The sequence below is a fragment of the Rhinoderma darwinii genome, unplaced genomic scaffold (assembly GCF_050947455.1).
Source record: "Rhinoderma darwinii isolate aRhiDar2 unplaced genomic scaffold, aRhiDar2.hap1 Scaffold_4526, whole genome shotgun sequence".
Lineage (NCBI taxonomy): Eukaryota > Metazoa > Chordata > Amphibia > Anura > Rhinodermatidae > Rhinoderma > Rhinoderma darwinii.
This window is the reverse complement of record NW_027463953.1, coordinates 78,824-97,239: the sequence shown is the minus strand read 5'-3', so window position 1 is coordinate 97,239 and position 18,416 is coordinate 78,824. Positions and strand designations below refer to the sequence as shown.

Sequence of the window (18,416 nt, the reverse complement as noted above, 5' to 3'; positions counted from 1 at the left end):
CGGAGTCTCATGGCCTGCCTTGTCCAGAGCATCTGTGGAAGGTGGTGTGACAATGGCGATGTCGCTCGTGGAAAGGTCTGTTAGTGCGGTTACATGCCAGAGGTACAGTGCGGTATGGCAGGTATGGGAGGCTTTGTTGGAAAATGCGCGGGCAGGTATTGCAGATCGGACGGCGTGTTTGTTGCATTATATAGGAAATGCGTACAATGAAGGGGCGTCTGCAGCAACGGTTGCTCGGAGTTTGTTGGCTTTGGCTTTTTGGTTTAAGAAAAAAGGTGAGGAGGACGTGACTAAGTCCTTTCTGGTCAGGCAGGCAATGAAGGGTTTCCGGAGGGGTTCCGCAGTTAGGGACCACAGGAAGCCGGTGTCATTTGAGCTGTTGGTAGCGATTTGTGATTTGTTGAGGGATGTTTGTGTTTCGGCGTTTGAAGCGCGGCTATTTACACTGGCCTTTTCTTTGGGGCGTTCCGGATATCGGAGTTGGTGTCGGCCAGTAAGAGTGTGGCAGGGGGTTTATTGTACGCGGATGTGGATTTGGATGGCTCCTGCCTTTCTTGTTTGCTTCGTAGATCTAAGACAGATCAGGAGGGGAGAGGTTTTGTGGTGCGTTTGTATGAGTTACCAGGGTCGCGGGTGTGCCCGGTCCACTGTTTTCGGGAGTTTGTTGCAGTGAGGCCTGAGGGGCCGGAGTCCTTGTTGGTTCATGCAGACGGGCTGTCTTTGTCTAAATTCCAGTTTTCACAGGTGTTCAAGTAATGTATCCTGTTGTCTGGCAGAGGTGGAGCAGGTTTTAGCTCTCACTCTTTCAGAATTGGCGCAGCTACGGAAGCAGCCAGGTGGGGTTTATCCCCAGCGATGGTTAAGAAGATCGGTAGGTGGGAGTCAGACCGATATGTTGTATGTGCGGCCTCACTTGCTTTGAGGTGGTGGTGATAAGTTGTGCTGGAGGTGAATATGGAGTTGTTACATTACTGTTTTGTGTTGTTTTAGGTGCAGGTCCCTGCTTGATTTGGATTATTGGGCACTCCTACGTGCACTGGGGAGGTGTGCGTGCAGATGTTCGTCCGGCCGGACGGCAGTTGGGCCTGGATCACTCAGAGGTTCAGTTCAGATGGTTGGGTCTGCGGGGCATGCTGTGGTGTAGGTTGTTACCAGAGGTACATTTCTATGCAGGTTTGGACAGGGCGCCAGATATTTTGGTGGTGCACCTTGGTGGCAATGATTTGGGCATTCGGTCGTCCAGGGATTTGGTGAGGGATGTTAAGATCGATCTGTTGCGGTTATGGTCGTCTTTTCCAGGAGTGGTGATCGTATGGTCGGATATTGTGGCTCGCAAGGTGTGGCGGCAGGCCCGTTCCGTCCATAGTCTGAATAAAGCACGCGCAAAGGTGAACAAGGTGGTTGGCAGGTTTGTGGCACGCAATGGCGGTGTTGTGATGCGGCATAAGGAGTTGGAGGGCAGAGAGGTAGGTTTCCTCAGGGCGGATGGCGTTCATTTGAACGAGGTGGGTCTTGATATGTGGACCCTGGACATCAAGGAGGGCATGGAGAAAGCCCTGCAGTTGTGGAGGGACAATCATGTGTAAGGGGTCACACATGATTGTCGTGGCGGTAGGAGGAGGGGTCTTTGGAGGCACGTAATGGCAAGAAGGAGAAGCAACAATGGAGATTGTTGGAAGAGAACTCGGGGCGTTTAACCCTGGATAGTATTGGAGGGGCTGGGGAGTGGTTACCCAGCTGATATGGCATATATTCCTGATGGGCAGGGTCCCCAGGAAGGGAGAGAGAGAGGTCTTGGACATGATTGGTGCCCTCGGGTCAGGTGCAGAACGGCTGTAGGGTAAGAAGTCCAGACCTAATAAGGAAACGATGGAGTTGTTATTTAATGATTGAAGTGCCTTCAAGGATCCTTTATCTGGAGAATGTGGGAAATAGAGCAGGATGTTATTATGGAGTTTATGATGTGTTTTATGGTTATGCTCTTTTATCACATAAAAAGGTGTGTGTTTAATAAATGGCTGCTGTGGCCTTTACTCCAAAATTCATGTGTGGTCTCTTATTGGGGTTTGGGGTGTAAGGCCGTAGATAGCTAAAGTCATCAAACATACCTTAAGTCAAGTACTATTATATCCACCGCCTGAAAGAACGATTAAAATAATTTTACAGTGTATAGTACTATTATATTCAGGAGTACAGTGTATAGTGCTATTATATTCAGGAGCGCAGTGTATAGTGCTATTATATTCAGGAGCGCAGTGTATAGTGCTATTATATTCAGGAGCGCAGTGTATAATGCTATTATATTCAGGAGCGCAGTGTATAATGCTATTATATTCAGGAGTGCAGTGTATAGTACTATTATATTCAGGAGTACAGTGTATAGTGCTATTATATTCAGGAGTGTAGTGTATAACATCCCTCACTCGTCATGTAGTCGCTGTTACCACGGGTGTATAACATCCGGCACTCGCCATGTAGTCGCCGTTACCACGGGTGTATAACATCCGGCACTCGCCATGTAGTCGCCGTTACCACATGTGTATAACATCCGGCACTCGCCATGTTGTCGCCGTTCCCACATGTGTATAACATCCGGCACTCGCCATGTAGTCGCCGTTACCACAGATGTATAACATCCGGCACTCGCCATGTAGTCGCCGTTACCACAGATGTATAACATCCGGCACTCGCCATGTAGTCGCCGTTACCACAGGTGTATAACATCCGGCACTCGCCATGTTGTCGCCGTTCCCACATGTGTATAACATCCGGCACTCGCCATGTAGTCGCCGTTACTACAGGTGTATAACATCCGACACTCGCCATGTAGTCGCCGTTATCACAGGTGTATAACATCCGGCACTCGCCATGTAGTCGCCGTTACCACAGGTGTATAAAATCCGACACTCGCCATGTAGTCGCCGTTCTCACAGGTGTATAACATCCGGCACTCGCCATGTAGTCGCCGTTACCACAGGTGTATAACATCCGACACTCGCCATGTAGTCGCCGTTATCACAGGTGTATAACATCCGGCACTCGCCATGTAGTCGCCGTTACCACAGGGGTATAAAATCCGGCACTCGCCATGTAGCCGCCGTTACCACAGGTGTATAACATCCGGCACTCGCCATGTAGTCGCCGTTACCACAGGTGTATAACATCCGGCACTCGCCATGTAGTCGCCGTTACCACAGGTGTATAACATCCGGCACTCGCCATGTAGTCGCCGTTACCACATGTGTATAACATCCGGCCCTCTCCATGTAGTCGCCGTTACAACAGGTGTATAACATCCGGCACTCGTCATGTAGTCGCCGTTACCACATGTGTATAACATCCGGCCCTCTCCATGTAGTCGCCGTTACCACATGTGTATAACATCCGGCACTCGCCATGTAGTCGCCGTTACCACAGGTATATAACCTCCGGCACTCGCCTTGTAGTCGCCGTTACCACAGGTGTATAACATCCGGCACTCGCCATGTAGTCACCGTTACCACAGGTGTATAACCTCTGGCACTCGCCATGTAGTCACTATACAGACATTAGTGATAGAACGGGTCGTTGTAAATCGCTGAATTCCAGCGTGGTCCTGTAATAGGACGTGACCAGCATTACAAGTGCCGCTCCTCAACATTGAAATTGCAGCACGAAGGACAAGCCGTGAGTATATGCCAATCGAGGAAGTATCAGGTGTCGCTATGATCTGCGAATGATGACGTTTTCAAGCACCTCGCTCCATTCTGTGGCATGTGGCAGCATAAAAGCCAGATTGAAAGCAGCGGTTTTTAGCCACATGAAATCTCAAAAATCACAGAAGCCGTTTTTTCTACAGGACAACGCTAGGCCGCATGTAGCTCGTGCTACTGCGAAAAATAAATAAATTAAAGAGGTATTTTCATCAAATTTATAACCTATCAACAGGATTTGCCATAAATGTCTGATAGATTCAGGTCCCTCCTATGGGAACCACACCAATGTAGAGAAGGCGGGGACCCCGACCCGCCTGGAGAGGTGGCTGCTGCGTGTGTTTCCTTTACACCCGTAGAATTGAATAGAACGAGTCGTACTTGTGTGACCACCTCTTTATTCATTCTCTGCCTGAATCAGTCACCAGCAGCCCCCTCGTCCACATGGGTACGGGCCCGCCCTCGTCCACATGGGTACGGGCCCGCCCTCGTCCACATGGGTACGGGCCCGCCCTCGTCCACATGGGTACGGGCCCCCCCCTCGTCCACATGGGTACGGGCCCCCCCTCGTCCACATGGGTAGGGGTCCCCCCCTCGTCCACATGGCTATGGGTCACGCCTCTGGGACTCGGACCTCTCATCAATCAGATATTTATGATATATCTAGTAGATAATTGTCGGTGCCGGTCATGTCCCTTTATTCCCTGTGGTGGAGGCTCGGAGAACCGGTTTCTTTCAATAAGTTAGGTTCTGTATTTCCCACATGACGTCGTCCCCTGTATGATTCTCTCCTCTTTTCATAAAGACGCCTGCTGTACTACAACCTCCAGTGGATTCATGTTCTCATCCAGAACGTTCCTTCTCCTGAATGACCCACCAACGATGGACAAGGACAGCAATGAGATGACCACAAGAATATTAAACTTCACCCTGGAGATCATCTACTTGCTGAGCGGAGAGGTAAACGTTTCTATATTTCTATGTTCTTTATTGTATTATGTAACAAGTCACACATAAGAGGAAGAAGCCGGTGTCTTGTATACCATCTACGAGACCTTCCAAGTGACGGGAAGAAGTGAACATCAGCCAGCAATATGGTCAGTTATGTGTCATGGTGATAGTAATGTAGAGTGATGAGAATAGTAAGTAGTCACGTTGGAACCAGGAGGAGAAGGAGCACAGGGACCAGGAGGAGAAGGAGCACAGGGACCAGGAGGATCACATGGCTGTAGTCTGTCCTGGAGACGAGAATTTCTACCACTAGTCTGACCTCTATATAGAAACGTAGAAGATGACGGCAGGAGGAGAATCACATGGCCGGAGTCTGTCCTGGAGACGAGGATTTCTACCACTAGTCTGACATCTGTATAGAAACATAGAAGATGACGGCAGGAGGAGAATCACATGGCCGGAGTCTGTCCTGGAGATGAGGATTTCTACCACTAGTCTGACATCTGTATAGAAACATAGAAGATGACGGCAGGAGGAGAATCACATGGTCCATTTACTTTTGATTTTCCAAACACATCTGCTGTAAGGTTGTTCCGAGCATCTACTACTCAGTCAGTGAAATAATATTTTCTGATTTACCCCCACACTGTCAGATTGTGCCTTCGTGTTCTTGTGTTTTAGTTTCTTTCCTCCTGTAACATATAAAGATTTCCATCATGTCCCATTCTCCTTTTTCTTTAAGTTCAACAAAATAAGTTCTTCAAGTATCTCTCACTCACTCACTCCATACACAGAATTACACAAGAGTGAAGAAGACATCGGGTGACTGTGTGGCCACCAGCAGTCATGAGTCAGGGGGATGGAGCCGGAGCCCCATCACAGAGCCCCCTCCTCACTCCAGGATACATGAGAAGAACAATAAGCAGAAGATCCTAGAACTTCTCCACAAGATGACTGAGCTGCTGACTGGAGAGGTGACACTGCTGGGAATGCTGGGAAATTATACAGTATCCGCACTGGAGGAGTCTGGTTAATGACTGTATCATTGTGTGTGTCAGGTTCCTATAAGGTGTCAGGACGTCGCTGTCTATTTCTCCATGGAGGAGTGGGAGTATGTAGAAGAGCACAAGGATCTGTACGAGGAGGTCATGATGGAGGACTACCGGCCACACACATCACAAGGTAAAACTATATATAAATAATATCATTATAATGTCATTTCAGGTGACTTCACAGAATAATCTACTATGTGTGTGTACATGAGTAATAACACTATTTCTGGCCATTATGAGTTTTGTAATTCATTTATCAGGTTTCTCCTCTGCAGGCTCTATTTGTAGTTGTCATTTTTCCCTGAACTCCAGAGGGGGCACTCACTAGCTGCTATGATGTCTCCCTTACACAGCACATACAGTGAAGGGGAGATGCTGCTCCTGTATCTCTCAATAGCACACTCTCAAAAGCAGCATTGAGGACATTCTGCAGCCGTGATTAGCAGTGTAGCTGTGACTCCCAGCACTCTGGTGAGAGAGCACTTACTGGAAGCAGCATGGAGGACATTATACAGGTGTGTAGCTGTGACTGCCAGCACTGGGGTGAGAGAGAACACTTACTGGAAGCAGCATGGAGGACATTATATAGCAATGATGAGCAGTGTAGCTGTGACTCCCAGCACTGGGGTGAGAGAAAGCACTTACTGGAAGCAGCATGGAGGACATTATACAGCAGTAATGAGCAGTGTAGCTGTGACTCCCAGCACTGGGGTGAGAGAGGTAACTTACTGGAAGCAGCATGGAGGACATTATACAGCAGTGATGAGCAGTGTAGCTGTGACTCCCAGCACTGGGGTGAGAGAGCACTTACTGGAAGCAGCATGGAGGACATTATACAGCAGTAATGAGCAGTGTAGCTGTGACTCCCAGCACTGGGGTGAGAGAGAACACTTACTGGAAGCAGCAGGAAGAACATTATACAGCAGTAATGAGCAGTGTAGCTGTGACTCCCAGCACTGGGGTGAAAGAGAGCAGTTACTGGAAGCATCATGGAGGACATTATACAGCAGTGTAGCTGTGACTCCCAGCACTGGGGTGAGAGAGAACACTTACTGGAAGCAGCATGGATGACGACATACAGCACTGATGAGCAGTGTAGCTGTGACTCCCAGCACTGAGGTGAGAGAGTTACTGGAAGTAGCATGGAGAACATTATACAGCAGTGATGAGCAGTGTAGCTGTGACTCCCAGCACTGGGGTGAGCTAGCACTTACTGGAAGCAGCATGGAGGACATTATACAGCAGTGATGAGCAGTGTAGCTGTGACTCCCAGCACTGGGGTGAGATTTCACTTACTGGAAGCAGCATGGAGGACATTATACAGCAGTGATGAGCAGTGTAGCTGTGACTCCCAGCACTGGGTGAGAGAGAGCACTTACTGGAAGCAGCATGGAGGACATTATACAGCAGCGATGAGCAGTGTAGCTGTGACTCCCAGCACTGGGGTGAGAGAGAGAGCACTTACTGGAAGCTGCATGGAGGACATTATACAACAGTGATGAGCAGTGTAGCTGTGACTCCCAGCAATGGGGTGAGAGAACACTTACTGGAAGCAGCATGGAGAACATTATACAGCAGTCATGAGCAGTGTAGCTGTGATTCCCAGCACTGGGGTGAGAGAGAGCAGTTCCTGGAAGCATCATGGAGGACATTATATAGCAATGATGAGCAGTGTAGCTGTGACTCCCAGCACTGGGGTGAGAGAGAGCGCACTAACTGGAAGCAGCATTGAGGACATTATACAGTAGTGATGAGCAGTGTAGCTGTGACTCCCAGCACTGGGGTGAGAGAACACTTACTGGAAGCAGCATGGAGGACATTATACAGCAGTAATGAGCAGTGTAGCTGTGACTCCCAGCACTGGGGTGAGAGAGAACACTTACTGGAAGCAGCAGGAAGAACATTATACAGCAGTAATGAGCAGTGTAGCTGTGACTCCCAGCACTGGGGTGAAAGAGAGCAGTTACTGGAAGCATCATGGAGGACATTATACAGCAGTGTAGCTGTGACTCCCAGCACTGGGGTGAGAGAGAACACTTACTGGAAGCAGCATGGATGACGACATACAGCACTGATGAGCAGTGTAGCTGTGACTCCCAGCACTGAGGTGAGAGAGTTACTGGAAGTAGCATGGAGAACATTATACAGCAGTGATGAGCAGTGTAGCTGTGACTCCCAGCACTGGGGTGAGCTAGCACTTACTGGAAGCAGCATGGAGGACATTATACAGCAGTGATGAGCAGTGTAGCTGTGACTCCCAGCACTGGGGTGAGATTTCACTTACTGGAAGCAGCATGGAGGACATTATACAGCAGTGATGAGCAGTGTAGCTGTGACTCCCAGCACTGGGGTGCGAGAGAGCACTTATTAGAAGCAGCATAGAGGACATTATACAGCAGTTATGAGCAGTGTAGCTGTGACTCCCAGCACTGGGGTGAGAGAGAGCACTTACTGGAAGCAGCATGGATGACATTATACAGCAGTGATGAGCAGTGTAGCTCTGACTCCCAGCACTGGGCTGAGAGAGAACACTTACTGGAAGCAGCATGGAGGAAATTATACAGCAGTGTAGCTGTGACTCCCAGCACTGGGGTGAGAGAGAATATTTACTGGAAGCAGCATGGAGGACATTATACAGCAGTGATGAGCAGTGTAGCTGTGACTCCCAGTACTGGGTGAGAGAGCACTTACTGGAAGCAGCATGGAGGACATTATACAGTAGTGATGCGCAGTGTAGCGGTGACTCCCAGCACTGGGTGAGAGTGAATACTCACTGGAATCAGCATGGAGGACATTATTGAGTGGTGATGAGCAGTGTAGCTGTGACTCCCAGCACTGGACTGAGAGAGAACATTTACTGGAAGCGGCATGTAGGACATTATACAGCAGTGATGAGCAGTGTAGCTGTGACTCGCATGCACTCGGGTGAGAGTGCACTTCCTGGAAGCAGCATGGAGGACATTATACAGCGGTGATGAGCAGTGTAGCTGTGACTCCCAGCACTGGGGTGAGAGAGCACTTACTGGAAGCAGCATGGAGGACATTATACAGCAGTGATGAGCAGTGTTGCTGTGACCCCCAGCACTGGGGTGAGAGAGAACACTTACTGGAAGCAGCATGGAGGACATTATACAGCAGTGATGAGCAGTGTTGCTGTGACCCCCAGCACTGGGGTGAGAGAGAACACTTACTGGAAGCAGCATGGAGGACATTATACAGCAGTGGTGAGCAGTGTAGCTGTGACTCCCAGAACCGGGGTGAGAGAGAGCACTTACTGGAAGCAGCATGGAGGACATTATACAGCAGTGATGAGCAGTGTAGCTGTGACTCCCAGCACTGGGTTGAGAGAGCACTTACTGGAAGCAGCATGGAGGACATTATACAGTAGTGATGTGCAGTGTAGCGGTGACTCCCAGCACTGGGTGAGAGTGAATACTCACTGGAATCAGCATGGAGGACATTATTGGGTTGTGATGAGCAGTGTAGCTGTGACTCCAAGCACTGGGGTGAGAGAGAGAACTTACTGGAAGCAGCATGGAGGACATTATACAGCAGTGATGAGCAGTGTAGCTCTGACTCCTGGTACTGGGGTGAGAGAGAACACTTACTAGAAGCAGCATAGAGGACATTATACAGCAGTGATGAGCAGTGTAGCTGTGACTCCCAGCACGGGTGAGAGAGAGCACTTATTGGAAGCAGCATGGAGGAGATTATACAGCAGTGTAGCTGTGACTCCCAGCACTGATGTTACTGGAAGCAGCATGGAGGACATTATTGAGTGGTGATTAGCAGTGTAGCTGTGATTCCCAGCACTGGGGTGAGAGAGAACACTTACTGGAGCAACATGTAGGACGTTATACAGCAGTGATGCGCAGTGCATCGGTGACTCCCACCACTGGGGTGAGAGAACACTTACTGGAGGCAGCATGGAGGACATTATACAGCAGTGATGAGCAGTGTAGCTGTGACTCCCAGCACTGGGGTGAGAGAGAACGTACTGGAAGCAGCATGGAGGACATTATACAGCAGTGATGAGCAGTGTAGCTGTGACTCCCAGCACTGGGGTGGAGAACACTTACTGGAAGCAGCATGGAGGACATTATACAGCAGTGATGAGCAGTGTAGCTGTGACTCCCAGCACTGGGGTGAGAGAGAACGTACTGGAAGCAGCATGGAGGACATTATACAGCAGTGATGAGCAGTGTAGCTGTGACTCCCAGCACTGGGGTGGAGAACACTTACTGGAAGCAGCATGGAGGACATTATACAGCAGTGATGTCACAGCCGGGTAGAGAGAGTATGAAGCGGGCTTACGGGCTGAGCCTGCTCCTTACTACATGGGTTCTGGCTGTATAATACAGGCGACACTTCACTGTAACAAGCTGGATCCTGCTAGTTTAACCCCTTATATTCCGAGGTCAAATACGTTTGTGGCATCTAAGCCATTAGAAAGAGGGGATGGCCTCCTCTAACAGGCCCTTGTCCCGTCCCCCTCGCTCATTGGGTGACTATGGTTGTCATAGCAGCCTAGGGGCCTAATAACGGCCCCCAGGTCTGCCATCTTTGTACTCCTATTAAGCCCTTATAGAGGTATGATATACTGCAATGTATTAGTTTGAATGCCCTAGAGGGACTAATTAAAAAAAAAAAAGTACAAAACACAGTAAAGTGTTTTTGTATATTCACAAAAAAAAGCTCACCTTTAAACATATTCCTCCTAAAGCATTGTGAAAAAAAAGAAAAATAAACATAATTGGTATTGCTGCATCCATAAAAGTCTGAACTTTCACATTATTTACCTTCTCAGTGAACGCAGTAAAAAATAATAAAAAAAAAAAGATTAATTGAATTAAAAAAACACGCCAGAATCGCTGGTTTTTGGTCACTTCGTCTCCTACAAAAAAATGGAATTAAAAGTGATCAAAAACTGACATGTACTAAAAAATGCTACCATTATGTCACGTTGGGTACGTGAACCCACTGGGCCGTACCGCATTGAGGATATGGCAGCTTGCCAACAGGTCACAGTCTATAGTTCGTATAGGTGTACCTGTAGTAGCTGACAGTAGCAAGACAGGCTCGGCTGGGACTAGGCATCAGGCAGGCTCCAGGCGTGGTGTAGCAGGACAGGCGTGGCACTCGGCATAGCACGACTTCAGCTTAATACAGCACTTGACCAGGATAGCACGGGATACAGGTAGCAGGAACGGGAAACACTGGGAACTGGAAAACAGTTAGGAGACCTTTTGCATAGACAGACTAGGATAACGACAACAAGGCTCTGGCAAGGGAGGAAGAGGCTGGGCCCCTCTTATAGTCCAGGGTGCTCATGGGCTAATTTTGTACATTAATTCAGGTGTGCGCGCTGGCTCGCCGGAAGGAGTGGAAGTGAGCGCTGGCATCGCCTGAGGAGGCGATGGGGACCAGCGCTCTCAGATCCATGGCTGCGGCCTTCATTAGGTGATTGAGCCTGACGGCCAGCAGCCATGGGCATGACACATTAAAGACTACAGCTCGTCCTGCAGAAAATAATCCCTCATACCACTCAATCGCCGGAAATATTAAGAAGTTATGGTTTTCAGAATTAACTAATTTTATTTTTAACAATTGCGTTTTTCCTTATAAAAGTTGTAAAACATAAAAAAATATATAAATTTGGTATCTCCTTAATCGTATGACCCGCAGAATAAAGATAACATGTCGTATTTATTGCACGGTGAACGCCGTAAAAAAACGAAATCCAAAAACTATGTAGAAATCTTAGATTTTTCAGTTTCCTGTTCATTATATGGTACAATAAATGGTGGCGAGTAAAACTACAACTCGTCCCGCAAGCAACAAGCCCTCATACGACTTTATCAACGGAAAAATAAAAAAGTTATGTCTTTTGTAAGATGGGGAGAAAAAAGCTAAAATAAAAGAACCAAAAATAGCTGCGGAGGGAAGGGGTTAAAGGGGTTTTCTGCGTTCAGGAAAATGTCGTAAGAGCAGAAAATATATAAGAATAATGAAATAACCAGCGCTCCGATGCGATCAGCGGTCTTCTTTATTTACACCCGGCTGTAGCAATGACAAGCCTGTAGACCCGTGTTACCGCTGCAGCCTATGTATTATATTTAACAAGGTGGACATTAGTGAGAGAACGGGTCGTCGTAAGGAGCTCACTGAATTCCAGCGCGCTCCTGTAATAGGATGTGACAGACATAAGGCATTTTGGACAATTGTACCTTACAACTTTGTGGGAACAGTTTGGGGTTCGATCTTCTCTGTTCCCCATGAATGCGCCCACTGCAGAAGGTCCATAAGGACACGGTTGGTTGGTTGGTTGGTTGGTTGGTTGGTTGGTTGGTTGGGGGACTTCCTTAACCCCATCCAACACCTTTGGTAAGAACTACAATGGAGACTACGAGTCAGGCCCTCTCCTCCAAGATCAGTGTTTGACCTCACAAATAATATTCTGGATGAATGGGCAAAAATTACCAAATGCGTTAAGGATTTTTTTTAACGTTTTTCTATATTTGCCTTCCAATTTTTAGAGATAAGAAATCTTTTTTTTTTTTTTTAAATAAACTTTCAATTTTATTATTATTTTTTTGTCTCTGAATGAGCCCTTAGGATCAGAGGAGCGTAATCCTCGTCCGACTGCTGTCCGTTAAAATAACGGACAGCACACGGACCCATACATTTCAATGGGGCCCACTGAAGTCTATCCGTGTGCTGTCCGTGTTTTAACGCATTAAATACAGAGAAATAAAAAAATAAAATACTTGCATGCACCTGAAAAATGCATGTCACACGCAAAGCCGCAAACTGCCCAATGTAGATAGCGCCAATAGGGGCTGCCTCTGGGAGTAGATTTCCCGACCAGAGCATTGCCGATGCTCTGGCTGGGGATTTTGGCAACTTAAAGCCCCTAACATCAATGTCCATATATGGACAGTGACTTTCTCTAGGAAGAGAATCCCCGGCCAGAGCGTTGCCGACGTTGTAGCCAGAGATTCTCGCATTACAAAGCCCTTAACGTCACTGTACATATATGGACAGTGATGGCAGGGGCTCCTTCAGGAGCGGAATCCCTGGCCAAAGCATTGCCGATGCTCTGGCCGGGGATTCTCACAAACACTTGTGAGGGCCAGGATCAGTTTTTAATGGTAGTCACAAGAATGGCTTTCTAAAAAACAGCCATTAAAAACTGACTCCTTGACTTTTATGCGGGTTGTCAGGTCGTGAAAACGGCCGAAAACCGTACATGTTATATTGTTTTTTTACGGACCGTATTCACGGGCCTTTTTTAACTGTTGTGTGAATATAACTCAATGCCCCTGGCTGCAATGACAATTCATCGCTCAGGCGCCGATCAAGGTGACAGATTTTAAATTTCTTAATTACCACGGTCGCTATTGACTGCGACATCTAAGGGGTTAAACGGACGGAATCTGAGTTATCGCCAGTCCTGACAGTTACAGCAGAATGTTGGCTGTAAGTTGCACCCACTGGTGATAGCCCTGGCACAACTCCTGTCTCCGTGCCATCACCATGACATAACGGCTAGTCAATTCACAGAAACAACCCACTCCCCATGACATACTATTACACATGGGACGGGAAGAAGTTAGGGGTCTTTTAGAAGTTTTTTAAATTGCTTTAAGGATGTGTTTAACTTGAGATGTGAGCTTTGTCCCATGGCACATTGTCTTGTATAAGGTAGACTGCGGTGATCATTAGATTGTCCATAACAATATTAAGTTTTTGTATTAAAGTGATGCCCAATGAGTAGTGGAGGGCCAAATGTGTGGACAAGGGACAGGCGTGATTGCCAGACAAGGTCGTGCTGTTCAGATTTTATAATTTTATCGAGTCTAGGCTTATCTAATACATGTGGTCTCTGAGTGTAGACCAGAATCCTGGACTTTGTCATTATTACTGTGCAAAGTGTTATACAAAGCTTTAGAAAGCTGGAATTATTCATACAGTTCTTTGTGCACTTTTTATAGCCAAAGCCATGAGTGGATTCAAAAGGAATGGGAAATCTAAATGAAGGACTTCTCCTTCCTGCTAGATCCACCTCTGGCTGTAACTCAAAAAATGGCATAAAAACTTCTCATCAGACTGCATTAAAAACTGCTTGTGTGTTTTCAGTCTAATGTGAATGATTTAAATTTGTCTAGTTTGCGGCTTTAAAAAAACAAAACATTTTTAATCCTTACAGGAAAGCCCAGTAATGACTCCGGGGGAAACTTCATGTTATCGCTAAATTATAAAGTAGAAGATGAAGATCTCATGCAGCAGTCTTCAGGGGAAAACATCCTTACCCTTAATGTACATCCAGGAGTTCACAGCACAGATCTATCATATAATCCCCCTAATCATAAGGAACCTTCTCCTGACCAAAAACAGAAAACGGGTAAAAGATTTCAAGGTAGTGAATGTAGAAAACCGTTTACAAAAAGCTCAGGTCTTTTTAAACAGAGAATTCACACAATGGAGAAGTCATATCCCTGTAGAGAATGTGGGAAATGTTTTACCAGTAAATCACATCTCCTTGAACATCAGAGAAGTCACACAGGAGAAAAGCCATACTCCTGTTCAAAATGTGGAAAATGTTTTACACAAATGTCAGATCGTCTTACACATGAGAGAAGTCACACAGGGGAGAAGCCATATTCATATTTGGAATGTGGGAAAAGTTTTATGATAAAATCAGGTCTTGTTAAACGTCAGAGATGTCACACAGGAGAGAAACTATTTCCATGTTCACTATGTGGGAAATGTTTTACAAATAAATCTATTCTTGTTAATCATAAGAGAAATCACACAGGAGAGAAACCATATCCATGTTCAGAATGTGGGAAAAATTTTACTACTAACTCCAACCTTAAGGCTCATAAGAGAAGTCACACAGGGGAGAAACCATATTCATGTTCAGAATGTGGGAAATGTTTTACAAATAAATCAAGTCTTGTCAAGCATGAGAAGATTCACACCGGAGAGAAACCATTTTCATGTTCAGAATGTGGGAAATGTTTTACAAAAAAATCTAGTCTTGTTCCACACAAGAGAAGTCACATAGGAGAGAAACCATATTCATGTACAGAATGTGAAAAATGTTTTACAAGAAAATCTGGTCTTGTTACACATGAGAGAACTCACACAGGGGAGAAGCTGTATTCATGTACAGAATGTGAAAAATGTTTTACAAGAAAAGCTGGTCTTGTTACACATGAGAGAACCCACACAGGGGAGAAGCCATATTCATGTTCAGAATGTGAAAAATGTTTTACAAGAAAATCTAGTCTTGTTACCCATGAGAGAACTCACACAGGGGAGAAGCCGTATTCCTGCTCAGAATGTGGGAAATGTTTTATTGTTAAAAACAAACTTCGGCTTCATCAGAGAAGTCACACAGGGGAGAAACCATACTCCTGTTTAGAATGTGGGAAATGCTTTGCAACTAAATCAGATCTTCTTGTACATAAGAGAAGTCACACAGGAGAGAAGCCATATTCTTGTTCAGAATGTGGGAAATGCTTTACAAATAAGTCAAGTCTTGTTACACATAAGAGAAGTCACACAAGGGAGTAGCCGTATTCATGTTCAGAATGTGGGAAATGTTTTATAGATAAAGCACATCTTGTTATACATGCGAGAATTCACACAGGAGTAGCCATATCCATGTTCAGAATGTGGGAAATGTTTATTACTAACACCAAACTTAGGACTCATCAGAGAAGTAACACAGGAGAGAAACCGTATTCATGTTCAGAATGTGGGAAATGTTTTATAGATAAAGCACCATCTTGTTATACATGAGAGAATACACGCAGTAGAGAAGTCATTTTAATGTTCTATATGTGGAAAATGTTTTACAATAAAATCTAACGTTAAAACTCATCAAAAATTTTACATAGAGGCAGAACCATATTCTTGTTTGAAATATTGGAAATTTGAAACTGTCACCAGGTTAATGCTGACCTATCCGAGGGCAACATGAAGAAGTACCGGAGACCCTGATTCCAGCGCACGGTTATTTACTAGTCCTTCTCAATGAATTAGAATATCAAAATGTTAATTTATTCCAGTAATTCAATTAAAAAAGTGTCTCGTATATTCTATAGATTCATTACACACAGAGGGATCTATTTCGAGCATTTTTTTCAGTAATGTTGATGATTATGGGAACAGTTACTGAAAACCCAAAACTTAGTCTCTCAGAAAATGAGAATATGGTATAAGCCCAACTTCAAAAATGATTTTTATACCGAAATGTCGTCCCACTGAGAACTATGTAGAGTATCTGCACTCAAGACTTGGTTGGGGCTCCAATTCTGCATGAATTACTGCATCAATGTGGCGTGACATGGGTGTGATCAGCCTGTGGCACTGCTGAGGTGTTATCAATACGGTGTGCCATGAGGGCGATTAGCATGTAGCACTGCTGAGGTGGTATCAATGTGGCGTGGCATGGAGGCAATCAGCCTGTGGCACTGCTGAGGTGTTATCAATACGGCGTGGCATGGAGGCAATCGGCCTGTGGCACTGCTGAGGTGTTAGGGAAGCCCAGGTTATATGATATCGGCCTTCAGCTTGTCTGCTTTGTTGGGTCTGGTCTCTCATCTTCCTCTTGACAATACCCTATAGATTCTCTTATGGGGTTCAGGTCGGGCGAGTTTGCAGGCCAATAAAGCACAGTGATACTGTGGTTATTACACCTGGTATTGGTACTTTTGGCAGTGTGGGCAGGTGCCCAGTCCTGCTGGAAAATGAAGTCAGCATCTCCATAATGCGTGTCAGCAGAGGGAAGCATCAAATGCTCGAAAATTTACCGGTAGACTCTGCGTTAACTGTAGACTTCATATAACACAGTAGTCCAACACTGCTGCTCAGTGTCCACAGTCCTGTTTTCAGATGAAAGAAAAATTTTCATTTCATTTGGAAATCTCTGTATCAGAGTCTGGAGGAAGAGTGGAGAGGCGTCAATCCAAGTTGCTTGCTGTCCAGTGTGAAGTTTCCACAGTCAGTGATGGTTTGGGGGCCGTGTTATCTGCTGGTGCTGTGTATATATATGTAATGAGCTTTGTTCTGGTGTTGTATATATATGTACTGAGCTTGGTTCTGGTTCTCTATATATGTATGAGCTTTGTTCCGGTGTTGTATATATGTACTCACCTTGGCTTTGACACTGAATATATGTATGAGCTTGGTTCTGGTGCTGTATGTATGTATTGAGCTTTGTTCTGGTGCAGTATATATGTATTGAGCTTGGTTCTGGGGATGTATATATGTACTGAGCTTGGTTCTGGGGCTGTATATATGTACTGAGCTTGGTTCTGGGGCTGTATATATGTACTGAGCTTGGTTCTGATGTATATATGTACTGAGCTTGGTTCTGATGTATATATGTACTGAGCTTGGTTCTGATGTATATATGTACTGAGCTTTGTTCTGGTGCTGTACATATATACTAAGCTTTATTCTGGCGCTGTATATATGTACAGAGCTTTTATCTGGGGATGTATATCTGTATTGAGCTTGGTTCTGGTGCTGTATATATGAATTGAGCTTTGTTCTGGTGCTGTATATATGTATGAGCTTTGTTCTGGTGCTGTATGTATGTACTGAGTTTGTTTCTAATGCTGTATATATGTACTGAGTTTGTTGCTAATGCTGTATATATGTACTGAGCTTGGTTCTAATGCTGTATATATGTACTGAGCTTGGTTCTAATGCTGTATATATGTACTGAGCTTGGTTCTGTTGCTGTATATATGTATGAGCTTGGTTCTGGTGCTGTATATATGTATGAGCTTTGTTTTGGTGCTGTATATATGTACTGACCTTGGTTCTGGCGCTGTATATATGTACTGACCTTGGTTCTGGTGCTGTATATATGTATGAGTTTGGTTCTGGTGCTGTATATATGTACTGACCTTGGTTCTGGTGCTGTATATATGTATGAGTTATGTTCTGGTGCTGTATATATGTACTGACCTTGGTTCTGGAGATGTATATATGTACTGACCTTTGTTCTGGCGCTGTATATATGTATTGAGCTTGGTCCTGGCACTATATCTGGGCATTAGCTGGGAGATCTGTGGTGGCTTACTGTGCACGTCGCACTGTCCTCCACCCTTCTCATGTGCACAGTGTAACTAAATGGGCTGAGCACACTTAGGATATTGAATATAGGTCTATATGTAATGGGTGAGTTTAATATAATGTGTGGGTATGTATGTACGCTTATGTCATTATATACATAGTGTGAAAATCCACACGAAAACATTCTGGACAGGAATTTCTTTATTTAGAGTCCACTTTAATGTAGGGGTTATTTGGAATATCGTAATTGTTTAATTTTATTATTAGAATAATTTTCAATGGCGCGATACAACCGCAAAACATCGCAAATAGCACCCCCTTCGCGGCTCGTATGTCTTTGTCCGCAAAACAGGGGTCCTGATGTTAAAAATTTTAAATCCCACCCCTGCTGGGGGGAGCATGGTGGAGGGAGCGTCATGGAGGAGGGAGCATTGTGGTGGAGAGAGCGTCATGGTGGAGGAAGCATGAAGGAGCGAGCGTCGTGGTGGAGGGAGGGTCATGGTGGAGGGAGCGTCATGGTTAGTAGCTGCTTTGATACCTCAGGGTCTGGACGCCTGGAGATCATTGATGAAAAATGGTTTCTTACTTGTAACTAAACATTTAAGAGGGGCCGTCCATGACCTCA

General features: G+C 45.7%; 1 protein-coding gene across 1 annotated transcript; it reads left to right on the top strand.

The window, feature by feature from the left end:
- Nucleotides 1-4,500: 4,500 nt before the first annotated feature.
- LOC142716994 (uncharacterized) lies at nucleotides 4,501-15,774 on the top strand. Its single transcript, XM_075848722.1, has 4 exons — nucleotides 4,501-4,652; nucleotides 5,438-5,617; nucleotides 5,702-5,825; nucleotides 13,905-15,774. The coding sequence occupies exons 1-4, from the start codon at nucleotides 4,530-4,532 to the stop codon at nucleotides 15,275-15,277; spliced, it is 1,800 nt and encodes a 599-aa protein (XP_075704837.1). The 5' UTR covers nucleotides 4,501-4,529; the 3' UTR covers nucleotides 15,278-15,774.
- The last annotated feature ends 2,642 nt before the right edge of the window (nucleotides 15,775-18,416 follow it).